The 14,227-nt window shown below is 43.1% G+C and overlaps 1 protein-coding gene across 1 annotated transcript; it reads left to right on the top strand.

The window, feature by feature from the left end:
- Positions 1–359: 359 nt before the first annotated feature.
- LOC134298050 (uncharacterized) lies at positions 360–5,637 on the top strand. The gene is made up of 2 exons (XM_062977519.1): positions 360–2,127; positions 5,356–5,637. The coding sequence occupies exons 1-2, from the start codon at positions 580–582 to the stop codon at positions 5,395–5,397; spliced, it is 1,590 nt and encodes a 529-aa protein (XP_062833589.1). The 5' UTR covers positions 360–579; the 3' UTR covers positions 5,398–5,637.
- Positions 5,638–14,227: the final 8,590 nt, after the last annotated feature.

Raw genomic sequence — 14,227 nt, forward strand, 5'->3', positions numbered from 1 at the left:
TTAGTTTAGATTAGAGAGAAATTTAGGGAAATGTATAAGTGGGTTTGAAATTGTTTATTATATGAATACTGATACATATCACAATGTGAAATGTGGAACATTTCTAATCAATAAAATATTTGTTAAAGGAGGAAAGGGATTCACTTTTGTTTGTCCAGATTACATGGCAAGATCTGGTTAATCTCAAATGACAGTGAAGCTTCTGTACGTCTCCATTCATCCATAACAGAGGATAAGGATGGACTGAGGAATCTGTAATCCAGGGAAAAAGTAGGTATTGGTCACTGGTTCTCAGACTTTTTACCCCGTGACTACCTTTACATCTATATGCAAAAAATGCCCCCTCTCGTTCAATGTAGTTAATGTCAGAACCCTGCTACTAGAGCCTGGATGTGGCTCTGAGTTTCAGGGTCACTGACATTGATAAGACACCTGCGTCCCAGGACTCGGAGGAGAAACGGCTGATGGACTTGGCGGGGAATTTGCGCGGGGTTTTACTGAGCGGGAAGAGACTGTTCAAATGAGGGGGAGGGTATATAAAGGAGGGTTGGCCGGAGCCTCCCATTCTTGGCTTTTCTGATGTTCATGTTTCCTACAGTAAAAGTTCCTGGTGATACCACAAAGAGTCTCGTGTGTTCATTCAGGAGCGGCTGTGGTGAGCTGACACTAAGCCAAGAATACGGACACCATCCCGCTGTAGCGGTGAGGTGTAACATGCAAGTGGAGGATGAAGAGCTCTTGGGCGCCGGAGGAGGAAGGTCGGAAAGGGCCACTCCCGAGACGGACGCTGAGTTCCACCAGCTGGCGGCCCTGGCGTCATCCACCGCTTATGCCCAGCCAAATGGGGTAACCCAGAGGCGCGGAGTGGTGCGGGGAGATAGCACCGGAGGAGAGGAAGGTTCACCTTCCCCAGGCCCGCAAAAGATGGTGTTTCTGGAGGAGAGGATGTCGGCGATGGAGACCACCCTGGCAGTGATGTCGAGGGCGATGGAGCGCCTGGCGGTTTTGGCGGAGCCGGAGCGAGGAAGGGAACTCCGGGCTAGCTCAATGTGGGACGTGAGCATGGGAAGCAGCCAGGGCTTTGCAGACCTCCCAGCACCGAAGGGAAGGGAAATGCGAAAGGAGCCCGGTGCCCGGCCCAAGATCCAAACGAGCCTGACGCGGGTGGAGGAGAGTGACGACGAAGGGGAAAAGCCTCCGAGAATCCCGGCTACGCTCCCAACTGAGACCCTGGTGCCCCTGGCGAATGCCGGGCATGGCACAGGACAAAGGGAAGCAGCAGCGGGGCCCACTGGCCCGCAAGGGGGCTTGCGACGGGCGGAGGATTGGGGATTGCCACCACAGGGACCCCTACCGAGACGAGAGGAACTAAGGATCGAGTTTGGGGGAGAGTCCTCTGAACTGGATTTTTTCCTGACCACGGTGAGGGGCTATATGGAGGACAATGCCCACACTTTTAGAACGGAATCCAGCCGGGTACGGGCCATTGGTGCAGTGTTGAAGAGGGGAGCGGCCAGCTGGTACGTTCAACTACACGCGCGGCGCGACCCATGTCTGGGGTCACTCCGACGCTTTATGGGGGCCCTGGAGACCCGTTTCCGAGATCCACTGGAGCAGATCCGGGCGAGGGAGGAGTTGAAGACCGTCTCCCAGGGGCAGAGGTCGGTATCTGAGTATGCGGAGGAGTTCCAATGCCTCGCTGAAAAGGTGCCGGAATGGTCTGCAGTGACAAAGATAGAACTCTTCAAAGAGGGGCTCAGGCGGGAGATCCTCTCCTGGGCGGTGCATCGTGATGAGCCTGACACACTGCGCGGATGGATTCAGCTGGCGGGGCGCATCGAGACATCGCTGGCCCAGGCGAGGAGGCACCGAGGAGGGCTACAGCAGCGGCCGCAGATGAAAGAGGGGAGCCGGAAGGAGGGATCAACCCCAGCCGGGAGGAGAACGGAGCCGACAGGGAACGTGAGCACCAGCAGGAGGGGCTGCTTCGTGTGCGGCCGTTTGGGCCACAGGGCTGCCGAGTGCTGGCAGAGAAAAGGGGAAGGCGGAGGCCCGCCCAAACCAAGAGCCGTGGCAGGGAAACGCGCCGAGGAAGAACCACCGATGAGGCACCACTCGGGGGGGTTGGTAAGTCAGGACAAAGCCATGATAGTGGTCCCCATTCAGCTGGAAAGTGGCAGCAAACAAGCAACCTGCAAAGCATTTGTGGATTGTGGATGTTCCAGGAACATCATCTCCCCTGAATTAGCCGAGGGATTGGGATGCGAAAGAACGAACCTAGAATCCCCAATAGCTTTTTCGCAGTTGGACGGATCCACAGCATCGGGATCATTAGCTAAGTACAGTGCCGAAGATGTAAAGTGTAAGATAGGGAGTTGGGAAGGAAAGGTGTCATTTGTGATATCACAAATAGCCAGCTATAATGTTATACTAGGCATGCCATGGCTGGGGCAGGCCAACCCGCAAATCAACTGGGAGGATAAGAGCATGATCTTCAGGATGAAGTTGGAAGGAGGGAGCCAGGAAGTGGAAAGGGAGCCGGGGAAAAGGGGGGAGGAAGACTCTATCAGGATAGCAGAACTGGCAGATAAATTACCCCCAGAGTATCGGGATTTTGTGGACGTATTTGATGAGAAGGAAGCAGACAGTTTCCCACCGAAGCGGAGAGTTGAAGTGAAGATAGAGCTAGTCCCAGGAGCAGAGCTTCCTAAGGCAAAAATATACCCAATGTCGGCTAGGGAAAAGGAGGAACTGAGAAAATACATTGATAAAAACCTAGCGAGGGGTTTCATAGAGCCTTCAAATTCCCCTCTAGGGGCGCCTGTGTTGTTCAGGCGCAAAAAGGACCAAACGCTGAGGCTCTGCATTGACTACAGGGGCCTGAATGCAATCAGTTCTGGAAATAAATACCCCCTACCTTTAGTGAAGGACTTGATCGCCCAGTTATCGGAGGGACAGATATTCACTAAATTGGACTTAATTGAAGCGTACCATAAATTGCAGATTAAACCAGAGGACAGGTGGAAGACGGCCTTCTCCTGTGCATTCGGATTATTCAATTATCGTGTGCTCCCTTTCGGTTTGTGTGGCGGAGGCGCCGCGTTCATGCAATTAATCAACGAAGTGTTGCATCCATTGTTGTACAAGGGAGTCTTTGTTTTTTTAGATGACATATTGTTAGTATCTCGGACTAAGGAGCAACACATAGAACTAGTCAGGGAAGTCCTGCAAAAGTTGAGAGAAGCAAAACTGTATGCGAAGCTTGCCAAGTGCGAGTTCAATAAAGACCAGATAGACTTTCTGGGGTATAGGATTTCCTCCCAGGGAGTGGCGATGGACCCTGCGAAGGTAGAAGACGTGAGGGGGTGGGAAGCCCCCAAAACACGGAAGCAGCTGCAATCCTTCCTAGGGTTCGCAAACTTCTATAGAACATTTATCAAGGACTTTGCGCGCCTCACTTTGCCATTAACGGATTTGTTAAAGACTAAAGGTAGGGGAGAAACAGCCAAAGTGAAGGCCCCAGGGGCCAAACTGACCTGGACAATAGAATGCCAGGAAGCTTTCGAAGCCCTTAAAAAGCGTTTTACTGAGGAGCCTGTCCTACAGCACCCTGATATGTCTAAAGCCTTTGTATTACATTGCGATGCGTCAGACCGGGCATATGGGGCAGTTCTGCTACAGAAAGACGAGGGGGGGAACCTGAAGCCATGTGGCTATCTGTCAAAAAAGTTTAGCGATACAGAAAAAAACTGGCCGATTTGGGAGAGAGAAGCCTTAGCGATTCTAAAAGCACTAGAGTGCTGGAGACACTTCCTGGAAGGAAGTGGAACACCGTTTGAGGTGTGGACTGACCATAGAAATTTACAGTATCTAAGATCCCCTCGTAAACTATCAGCGAAGCAAATTAGATGGGCCCAATATTTCAGCCGTTTTGATTTCAGACTCAGATTCTTCCAGGGGAAACATAATATACTCGCTGACGCTCTCTCTCGGATGCCTCAGCACGGGGGAGGAATTCAGGAATCTGAAGGGAGTATTTTTCTTGATAAGCAATGGGGCCTGGCAGTACTAACTCGAGCACAAGCGGCCAAAGAAAACAAACGTACTGCCATTTCCACGGGGGGAGGAGAAATATGGGAGGAAGAGTTGAAGCGAGCGTATGGAATGGACAAATGGTTACAAACAAACAAAGAAAAGGGAGAATTGTGTGGGGATTTGGTGTTTGTAAATAAGAAATTGTATATTCCTGAATGTTTAAGACGAGAAATGTTAAGGAAGTACCATGATAACAAGGGTGCGGGTCATCTAGGCCCCACCAGGACTATTAAACTGTTGGCCAAACAATGCTGGTGGCCCGGAATGAGGAAAGACGCCAGGGGATACGTCACGCAGTGTGAATTATGTGCAGAGGGAAAAACACCACCGGGGAAGCCCCAGGGGCTATTGCAGAAGGTGGTGGAGCCCATGAGGCCATGGGAATGCGTAGCCATGGATTTTGTAGGCGAACTACCCCCCAGCAGAGGCCACAGATACATTTGGACAATATTGGACCTATTCTCAAAACAGGCACACTTTGTGGCTCTGCCAAAACTTCCTTCAGCTGAAAAACTTGCTGATTTGTATGTGAAGCATGTATATCGCCTACATGGGTGTCCCGACAAGATAATTAGTGACCGGGGAGTCCAATTTACTGCAAAATTTTGGGGAAAATTCTTACAGCTGTTAGGAGCAGAAAGGAACCTGAGCTCGGCCTTTCATCCCGCGACCAACGGGGGGGTCGAACGTACCCAACAGACACTGTGCCAATTCTTAAGGATGTACACCAATTATAGACAGGATGATTGGGCGGACCTTCTTCCGTTTGCTGAGATGGCTTTTAACGGGGCCGTACATTCGGCCACAGGTCGTGCCCCATTCGAAATAGTATACGGACAGGAGGTGGCACCTTTCCCCAGGCTACCCGAGTGGAAGGAAGGGGAGGGCCAGACCGACGAGGAATGGCCGGCCAAAATCAAGCAAGGGTGGCAAACCGTGGTAGAGGCATTGCGGGAAACACAAAAGAAGTACAAGCTCTTTGCGGATCGTAGGCGCCGAGAGGGGGACAAATTGGGCGAAGGAGATCTGGTTTGGCTGAGCACAAAAAACCTGAAATTGGGGTTCCCATCCAAGAAATTGGCTCCACGCTATATAGGGCCATTCAGGGTAGCAAAAAGAATAAACGAAGTGACCTATGAGCTGAGGCTACCAAAGGACCTAGGAAAGGTACACCCGGTATTCCATTGCAGCCTGTTAAAAAAGTATAAAGGAACTCTGGACAGCGGAGAACAATAGTTGTGTTTAATCTTTTCCTTCCAGGACGAAGGGGAGGAGGACGCCATGTCAGAACCCTGCTACTAGAGCCTGGATGTGGCTCTGAGTTTCAGGGTCACTGACATTGATAAGACACCTGCGTCCCAGGACTCGGAGGAGAAACGGCTGATGGACTTGGCGGGGAATTTGCGCGGGGTTTTACTGAGCGGGAAGAGACTGTTCAAATGAGGGGGAGGGTATATAAAGGAGGGTTGGCCGGAGCCTCCCATTCTTGGCTTTTCTGATGTTCATGTTTCCTACAGTAAAAGTTCCTGGTGATACCACAAAGAGTCTCGTGTGTTCATTCAGGAGCGGCTGTGGTGAGCTGACAGTTAAATCATCAGGAGCAACCGGCAATGGCACAACTGATCTTAACAGTTGAGGAGCTTCAAGTGAGAGGCATTAAGCAATGTCACAATGGATGACATGGCAAACTTGCCAGTCTCAGCAAATGAGTTCAGAACTAAACTGCTTTGACGGTGCAACAAATTAATTATAAATAATGTAACGAGCAGCAATTGCTCCACCCCGTGAGAGTAACATCTCACAGTTTGAGAACCACTTGTGTAGTTAATCTCAGGGCGTTGCTCCAGGAGAGGGAATGAGGGCACTGTTCCTTAAACATGAATCCTGCCATTCCAAATTTTACTGCAATTGCCAAGACTTTTTATATTTGATGTATTCGTATCTCTCTTAGTAACTTTGCTTGCCCCTTTTTATTTAATATCTGAACTGTCTTTCTAAATGCTCAACTGACATTTTAAGTTGCGGCAATGCTAGAAAGGTGGGAACTGGAGAAATATGGTAGAATGGGGGACAGAATTTCAAGCATGCATTCTGAGACGTCAGCTAATCCCAGGATTAGACATGGTGATAACCAATAAAAATATATCCATGTGCACGTATTTCAGGGTCAAACTACATTATCCTTTTAAATTTTCTGTGCTGCCAGGGCAAAAAGAGACACCTTGTGAGTAACCATAGGGTTAGTTTTAGCCAAATCTTTTCTGACACAGTATTGGTTGAAGGAGATAAAGAATGGACCACAGGATTTTAGTTCTTGACTAAGAATACAGAGGGCAGGAAAACAAATAGTGAGGCAAATTAATTCTACAATCTAGATACACCCAACATTCTGGCAAAGGGATGAAATATAGGCACATATCAACCTGTTTGGTGACCTTGTTTCAGAGGAAGGCAAGGTCAACCTACTTCTGAATAAATCTTCATTGCTAATCAAGGTGATTAATTGCAACATTCACACTTAACTCCAACAGACAATAGTTCTTTCTCTTACCTTGGACCTTCCACAGATATATAAAGCTTCCTTGTCTAGTTTCCAATATACCCCACAACCTCTGGGGATGCCTGCCACAGATGAGAGTGAAATGTCAGAAGAGAATGTTTCTGGAACATGGCCATACAGCTTGGAAAACTCACAGCATCTGTTTTGAACTTGATTATATGAGTCCACAATGCTTTGAACTGGATTATATGGCACTAGCTGTGCCCGGCCATGCGTTGCTGTGGCGTTGTCTGGTGGTGTTGGTAAGAAATTGTTGAGGTAGTGGTGGTATTGAATGTCTGTTGTATGGTTGTCTTTATGTTTAGTATGCATTTGGTTGTTTGTGTACTGTGAAAGTGGTGAGGGTAGAGTGGGGTCTATGTCCCTGTGTAGTATTGTATAGTATTTATACGCTGTCCATGTGTTATGAATGCTTGGATTGTGTCCTGCTGTATAGTAGAAAGGGTTGGGCTGGATGGCCCTTAGGGGTCTCTCCAAACTCTTGGATTCTATGCTTGTATTATTGTTGTTGTTGTTGTTGTTGTTATTATCATTTTCCTAATTATCATTATTATGTAGAGGCTGGATGGCCATCTGTCAGGAGTGCTTGGATTGTGTGCTCCTGCATGGTAGAAGGAAGTTGATCTGGATGATCCTTAGGGGTCACTCCAAACCTTAGGATTTTATAATGTTGTTGTTGTTGTTATTATTATTATTAGTATTGAGAGGGTGGGTGGCCATCATGATGTTTTGGTGCTTAATTTGTATAATGATTACCTAATTTGATGTTTAATCGGTTTTTCCCGAATCCCTTCTTATTATCCAACATATTCACTTATCCAACGTTCTGCTGGCCTGTTTATGTTGGATAAGTGAGACTCTACTATATATTTATAATCTTATGTTATCTGCTTAGAACTGGATTATATGAGGCCCCTTCTACACAGCTGGATAAAATGCACACTGAAGTGGATTATATGGCAGTGTGGAGTCAAGATAATGCAGTTCAAAGCAGATAATATAAGATTCTAAATGGGTTATATAGCTGTGTGGAAGGGCCTTGAGTCTATGCTGCCATATAATCCAGTTCAAATCTGATAATCTGTATTTTATAGGCAGTGTGGAAGAGACATAAGTGAGGCCTAACTGTGCCTGTTCCCTGGGCTGAGTGGGTTGCTAGGAGACCAAGTACAGGCCCTTTCTGTTTCAGAAAATAAGCTCACTTTGAGACAGTAAAGGTTATTCAAGAATACCAGGAAAAAGCTACTATGTTCTGGGTTATTGACAGAACTGGCAGGCATCATGGGAACCATATATTTATAGGCAGTACAATTCAAATATTTTGAGTGCTACTTCCCCATTAATTGAAACACATTATGTGTTACACTTTTTGCACTCTTTTCCGACATTGGTCAGGTAATCAGAACATTGCCCCATTCCCATTCCCTCAGCTTTTACATGAAAAACGCACCCTGGGGTGGAATTGTAAGTCTGAAAACCATGATCTGAAGTTCAAAACTTGTTTGGTGACCTTGTCTGAGAAGGAGACACATTCAGTCTCAGAGGGAGGCAAGGTCAACCTACTTCTGAATAAATCTTCTAAAGAAAAGAAACTGAGGCAAATCCTCAATTTCCAGGGCCCCGCAAACACATAAACTAAGAGCCAGAGGAGTGCCCAACAACTTTTCCCTGCTCTGGCTCAATGCTATGGAATCACGGAAATTGTAGTTTAACAAGGTCTTTATCCTTCTCTACCAAAGAGTGCTGGTGTCTCACCAAAGTACAACTCCTAGGATTCCATAGCAGTGAGCGATGGCAATTAACATGGTGTCAAACTAAATTAATTCTACTTTCTAGATACATCCAACATTCTGACAAAGGGATGAAAGACACTTAGAGGAAATACATGTATACCTCAGCCTTTGACAAGGATGTAGCAGCATTGGCATTGGGAGGATGGTTAAGGAGGGTTAGGGAAATGTATATTTTCAGTATCAGGTTGAAGCAGAGTATCTGCAATAAACAATGCCAAACAGTTTAAGGTGGGAAAGGATGGGATTCTACAGTACTCTGATTGATTCTCATGTAGCTGTGTGTGCCTGCGTACAACAGGTAAGATAAATACCGTGTTTTCCTGAAAATAAGACAGTGTTTTATATTAATTTTTGCTCCCAAAGATGCGCTAGGTCTTATTTTCAGGGGATGTCTTATTTTTCCATTAAGAAGAATTCACATTTATTGTTGAGCAAAAAAAAATGAACATTTATTATATACTGTACAGTAGTTGTCATAACAAACCAGCATAACCAGACAAATTGTGAATTCTATCAATAATTTCTTGTTACTACCATTATTTCCATGTACAACGATCTATGGTACGTATGTTTACCGATCCTGCATGCTGTAATGTTCTGTTTGGCGGGCATGCTTCCAAACAAAAACTTTGCTAGGTCTTACTTTCGGGGGAGGCCTTTTATTTAGCAATTCAGCAAAACTTCTACTAGGTCTTATTTTCTGGGGATGTCTTATTTTAGGGGAAACAGGGTAGCTCCTGCCTCTGGAATCCCTCACTAAACAGAACCGCGAGGAACAGGGAAATGCCCACAACATAAATAGAAAACAAGAAAAGTGGAGGCTCGTGGAAGAAAATATGATCCCTGGATGCATCTTGGAAAAAAGCTTTCAAGTGTCTGTAGTAGGTTCATAACAAAACTGTGCAAGGCTTATCTGACCCAGTTGTTCCATTTTCCATGTGTACACTGTTTTGAATGAAAAAAAAATATTCAAACATGTTGAACTATTTTTTATGGTTTAGAAAGATATCTCAATTTTTTGGGTTATTTCTGTCACTGGTTCTAAATTTTCTGTTAAAGAAGTAATGACCAGGAACACATCTACTTGGATAACTGAGGCACACTGAAATAAACGTGAGATGATGAGTATGAATGTGTGCACTATGATTTTGAGACATATAACTATAGTGGCTGTAAATTACATGGCAGTGAGAAAGCTTTAAAATAATACAAGAACAAAATGTTATGATTTAAATATGATTTTTAAAGCTCAGCCTTTCTACTAAAAATGTTTTATGAAGATTAAACTATAATATTTAATGCTATATAAATAAATATCTTCCCTCTATATAGATTACGAGAATAAATAAATATTTACTGTTTACAAGTTTGAAATAGATTTTTAAAAAGAAAATCAATCACAGTGCTGAAAAGATCCCATAGCCCTGTAAAAGGCAGCATGCCTCTTGAATGATTGGGAACCAGATTTGGGATTTTGAGAAATACTGGTATGAAAAGAATGAATGTGTTTTGCAAAATGTTTGAAGTAACAAGGAAGAAATGCGTACGTGCCTTCAAGTCACCTGTCCACTTATGACAAGCCCATGAATTTCATAGGTCTTTTTCAGACAAGAAACACTCAGAGGTGGTTTTTTAGTTCCTTCCATTGAAATATAGCCTACAACACATGGTATTCATTGATGGTCTCCCATGCAAGTACTAAGCAAAGATGACCCTGCTTAGCATCCAAGATCACACGGGATCTGGGGCCTGTAGTACTGTATTTAGTAATCATACTCCCCAAAAGTGTGTGCATGTGAAAAAGATAAAGACATTGTATATGTTCGGGTTTTTATTACCTGAGGGTCTGCATGCCCTATTGCTCTCACAGCTGAATTTGCCACAGTAGTGATGGCAAACCTGGGAGATCTTTTCATGTAAAAATTTTTTTATGGTAATGGAATAATACAAGTTTTTAAAGAAGTACAATTTCCAGGAGCCTAGAAAAAGTGTGGATATCCTAAGGTTAAGATGTTTATCCTTCATGCTCCTTTCTTTCTCTTTAAATAAAATAAAAAATTCAAAAAATTCTTGGTGTCTTGGTTTTTAGGCCTGTTCCTGGGGTTATTTGGGTGCTGATTCTGAATATTGATAGACCACATTAGCTCTATTTTCTTAAATATGGTTATTATGATTTTCTGTGGATGAACAGATGGCAACTGATAGATGGCATATATTCTCTATTTCAAAAGCTAGAGCTGGTAGGGGGAAACTGATGCAATTTTTGGAAACAGCAGGTCAAATATACCCAAAATCAGGGCTAACGTTTGAGGCGCCCAAATGTGTTTTGGCTAATCTTCATGCAGAAAAAAGCACAGTACAACCCCGCGTTACATGGGAGATACAAACCTGAATACCTCCTTGAATACCTGAAACCATGGATAATTGTAAAACTTATTTTGACTAAGTTTGGGCCACAGAAAGGCTAGAACCTAGAGAAGCTCACAGGGAAAGGGGAGATATCTCTTTTGAAGTGTGGGTAAGTGAAACAATAGATATGAAATCCATGGATAATTGAGTCGTATGATATGTGGTCTTGGGCCTTTCTGTTTGCTTTCTGATCAGTTAGGGACTGGGGAGGGGGAATCTTGACTTCCATTTGCATTCACAATTTTAAAACCTGATCTCCTCGTCCTGAATTCTTTTTTAAATACTTCCATGTTTGAACTAACCAAATCTGAAAATTTTACGCATTCTTAGTATAGAGAGAACCATCTTGTACCTGCCCATTTTAATGGCATTGAAGATGATGAATTTCTCAAAAGAGATGACAACTCCAATTCAGCTCTGATGCAATAAAATACACAGGTATTCAAATTCTAAACTACCCTCAAAGCCTGAATCCTGTTTCTTCAGCATCAACATATTTAAACTCTTTAGTTATTTCCATTCTGAATACAAATGCATTTGTGTATTTTAATAAATTCTTATAAAACATTAACTGAAACTCACTTCTTAGGATAATGGTTTAATCTTGCAATGCCTGTTCTTATAACCAAGATCCTTCAACAATGCATTATTCATTCCCTCCTCTAAGTTGATCCTCCTGTAAAACTAGTTGCTGGTCAAGGTTTTAGCACAAATCAATCTCCAGGGATGTGGTTGCAACTGCTTAAGCATAATGAATGACTTCTTCCTAGATTATTTTTTCAGTGTATGATGAACTAAGAGTGAAATCTGATGCTCCTTCCTCCAATTACTCTCATATTGCCGTTAAGTCATTCCATGCTTTTATTACTTCATTACAGGGATGTAATCTAACAGCTTCAAATAAACGAGCAAGTCCTTTGCCAGAATGATATACGTTACACATATACCTCAGTACAAACACAAACATTAATCATGCAGGAAACTGCTGCAAGAAAATGAAAGTAATTTTTATTTCTATTTAGTAGAATCTCTAAAACACTGTTTTCCTGTATTTATCAAATGATAAATGTGGAGGAAGGATTTTTATTCCATATGTTCTTCTAGTCTGAATTTGCTGGAGAATTATGTTCTCTTAAACCAATTCTATCTTTTTTGATTTAGAGGGAAAGCAAAGGGTGAATCTGCACTATGGTGTAATAAATTTAGCTAGGACCACGGTTAAGAGGTCACTGCCTGCTAAACCAGATCAGCCAGGATAGAGAAACAAGTTCCCCAGGTTGAAGGCAAAGCCACAGAAGTTTATTACGGTTTGGCAAAAAAGGATGCAAGTAGAAGCAATACACTTCAAAAGTTACAACTCACAGATAAATACATGACATTTTATACAGTTCTGACAGCTATTCAAACATCCCGCTCCCTCCCCTGATTGGCTGAAAAAGAGGCAGGCTAGGATCTGAGCCCAGGTTGCCCGGGGCAGAGCCGGCCCAAGGTAATTTTCAAGTGTAAGCGAAACAGTATTTTGGTTTGGACTTGCTAATAATCAGTTTTGTTTTGGGGAATGCAGCCCCAGGAGAATAGACACTTCCTTTTTCAGGAAGTGAACTCTTGTCCTTCAGAAGTGCCACGCCAGCCTGGACCATTGTAATGGGTGTGGCAAGATAGCCAGCCTCTGGGCCCTTTACTTGAGTGGATATTTTAACATCCAGTTTTCCTTTACACAAATTAACTCGAACACTTTTAAAAATTTAAAACTGATTTTTCTGATTTTCAATTTTGAAAACTCCTGTACTAGGGAATCTGTTTCCATGTCATCCAACAAGCTATTTTCAATGGCCAAGGTTAATAGTCCACTCAAGCTCCCCCCTCCCTATGACTTCCTCTCACATAATTATACATGGCCATCCTGTCTCCTCTCAACCTTCTCTTCCACATGCTTAACATGCCCAGCTCCTCAAACCGCTCCTCATAGGGATTGTTCTCCAAACCCTTGATCATTTCAGTCACTCTCCTCTAGACATATTCCTGTTATCATTTCTCATTATTATTGTTGTTGTTGTTGTTGTTATCAGACAGACAATCCAGTTCAAGGGAAGCAGCTACATACAGGCCAAAGCCAGTAATATATATATATATATATATATATATATATATATAATTATTATAACTATAAATCCCAGCAACTACAACTCCCAACTCAATTAATTAATTAACTTAACATTAAGTCACCAACTACAACTCCCCAAACGAGCTGGGCCTCTAAGACAATCTTCAGATTAAAATACAATTATTCTTCAGATAATCATCCAGTGCTTTACTTGGCTCAAGAAAATGCACAAAAATATATTCAATGCATGTGTTGTAGAACAAAAGTCTTTCAGAAAAGTATAGGGATTAAACATTAAACATATTGAGAAAAATGTACTTTTAAAGAAAGCATGTACAAAATAATATTTAAATATGTATTTGTATCTTATTTTTGAAATAATTTCTCACATTACTACAGAAATATGATTCCATAGATGAATGAATTAACACATTAGAATGGACACACATTAGAAATTGGCCCATCCACTTCCATTTCTTATTCTATGCTTCTATATATTTTATACTGTTTAATTTTCTACAATTGATATGCACAGTCAACTTTGTTTATTTATTTACTCTATTTATACCCCGTCTTTCTCTTTCAGAAATAATCACACCAGAATTCTTCTATTTATCAATTTTAAATTCCATAATCATTTATGAGAGGTATGCTGCTCAATTAGGTGTAATATAGAACCCAACACAGTCCTGTGATTTATATCCAGGAATCAGATCCCAAGTACAAAATCAAAGCTATTAAATAGCCTTAGCTAAAACTGATTTTTTAAATAAAAAAACCCCTTGTGCTGGCAGGACTGCTGACCAAAAGGTCAGCAGTTCAAATCAGGGGAGTGAGCTCCCGTCTGTCAACTCTAGCTCCCCATGCGGGGACATGAGAGAAGCCTCCCACAGGATGGTAAAACATTAAACATCCAGGTGTCCCCTGGGCAACGTCCTGCAAATGGCCAATTATCTCACACCAGAAGCAACTTGCAGTTTCTCAAGTCACTCCTGACAACAAAGAAAAAAGCTAAAACTGATTATAGTACTAAGGAGCTAGGAAACATAGTGAAAGCACAAGAGCAATTGCCCATTCATTTGGTACAATACTGTAAGATTATTTTGTTGTTAAATGAGATCATCTTTCTAGATATACATACACACACAAAGATTCTGATAGCTATCTGGCTTGGGAAATAGCTGGAGGGATCCTGGCCATCATCCCCTTTCCCAAGGGATTATGTAAACTGGGTGCGCAGAAAATTTGCTGCCTTCAAAAGACATT

The sequence above is a fragment of the Anolis carolinensis genome, chromosome 3 (genome assembly GCF_035594765.1).
Source record: "Anolis carolinensis isolate JA03-04 chromosome 3, rAnoCar3.1.pri, whole genome shotgun sequence".
Classification (NCBI taxonomy): Eukaryota; Metazoa; Chordata; class Lepidosauria; order Squamata; family Dactyloidae; genus Anolis; species Anolis carolinensis.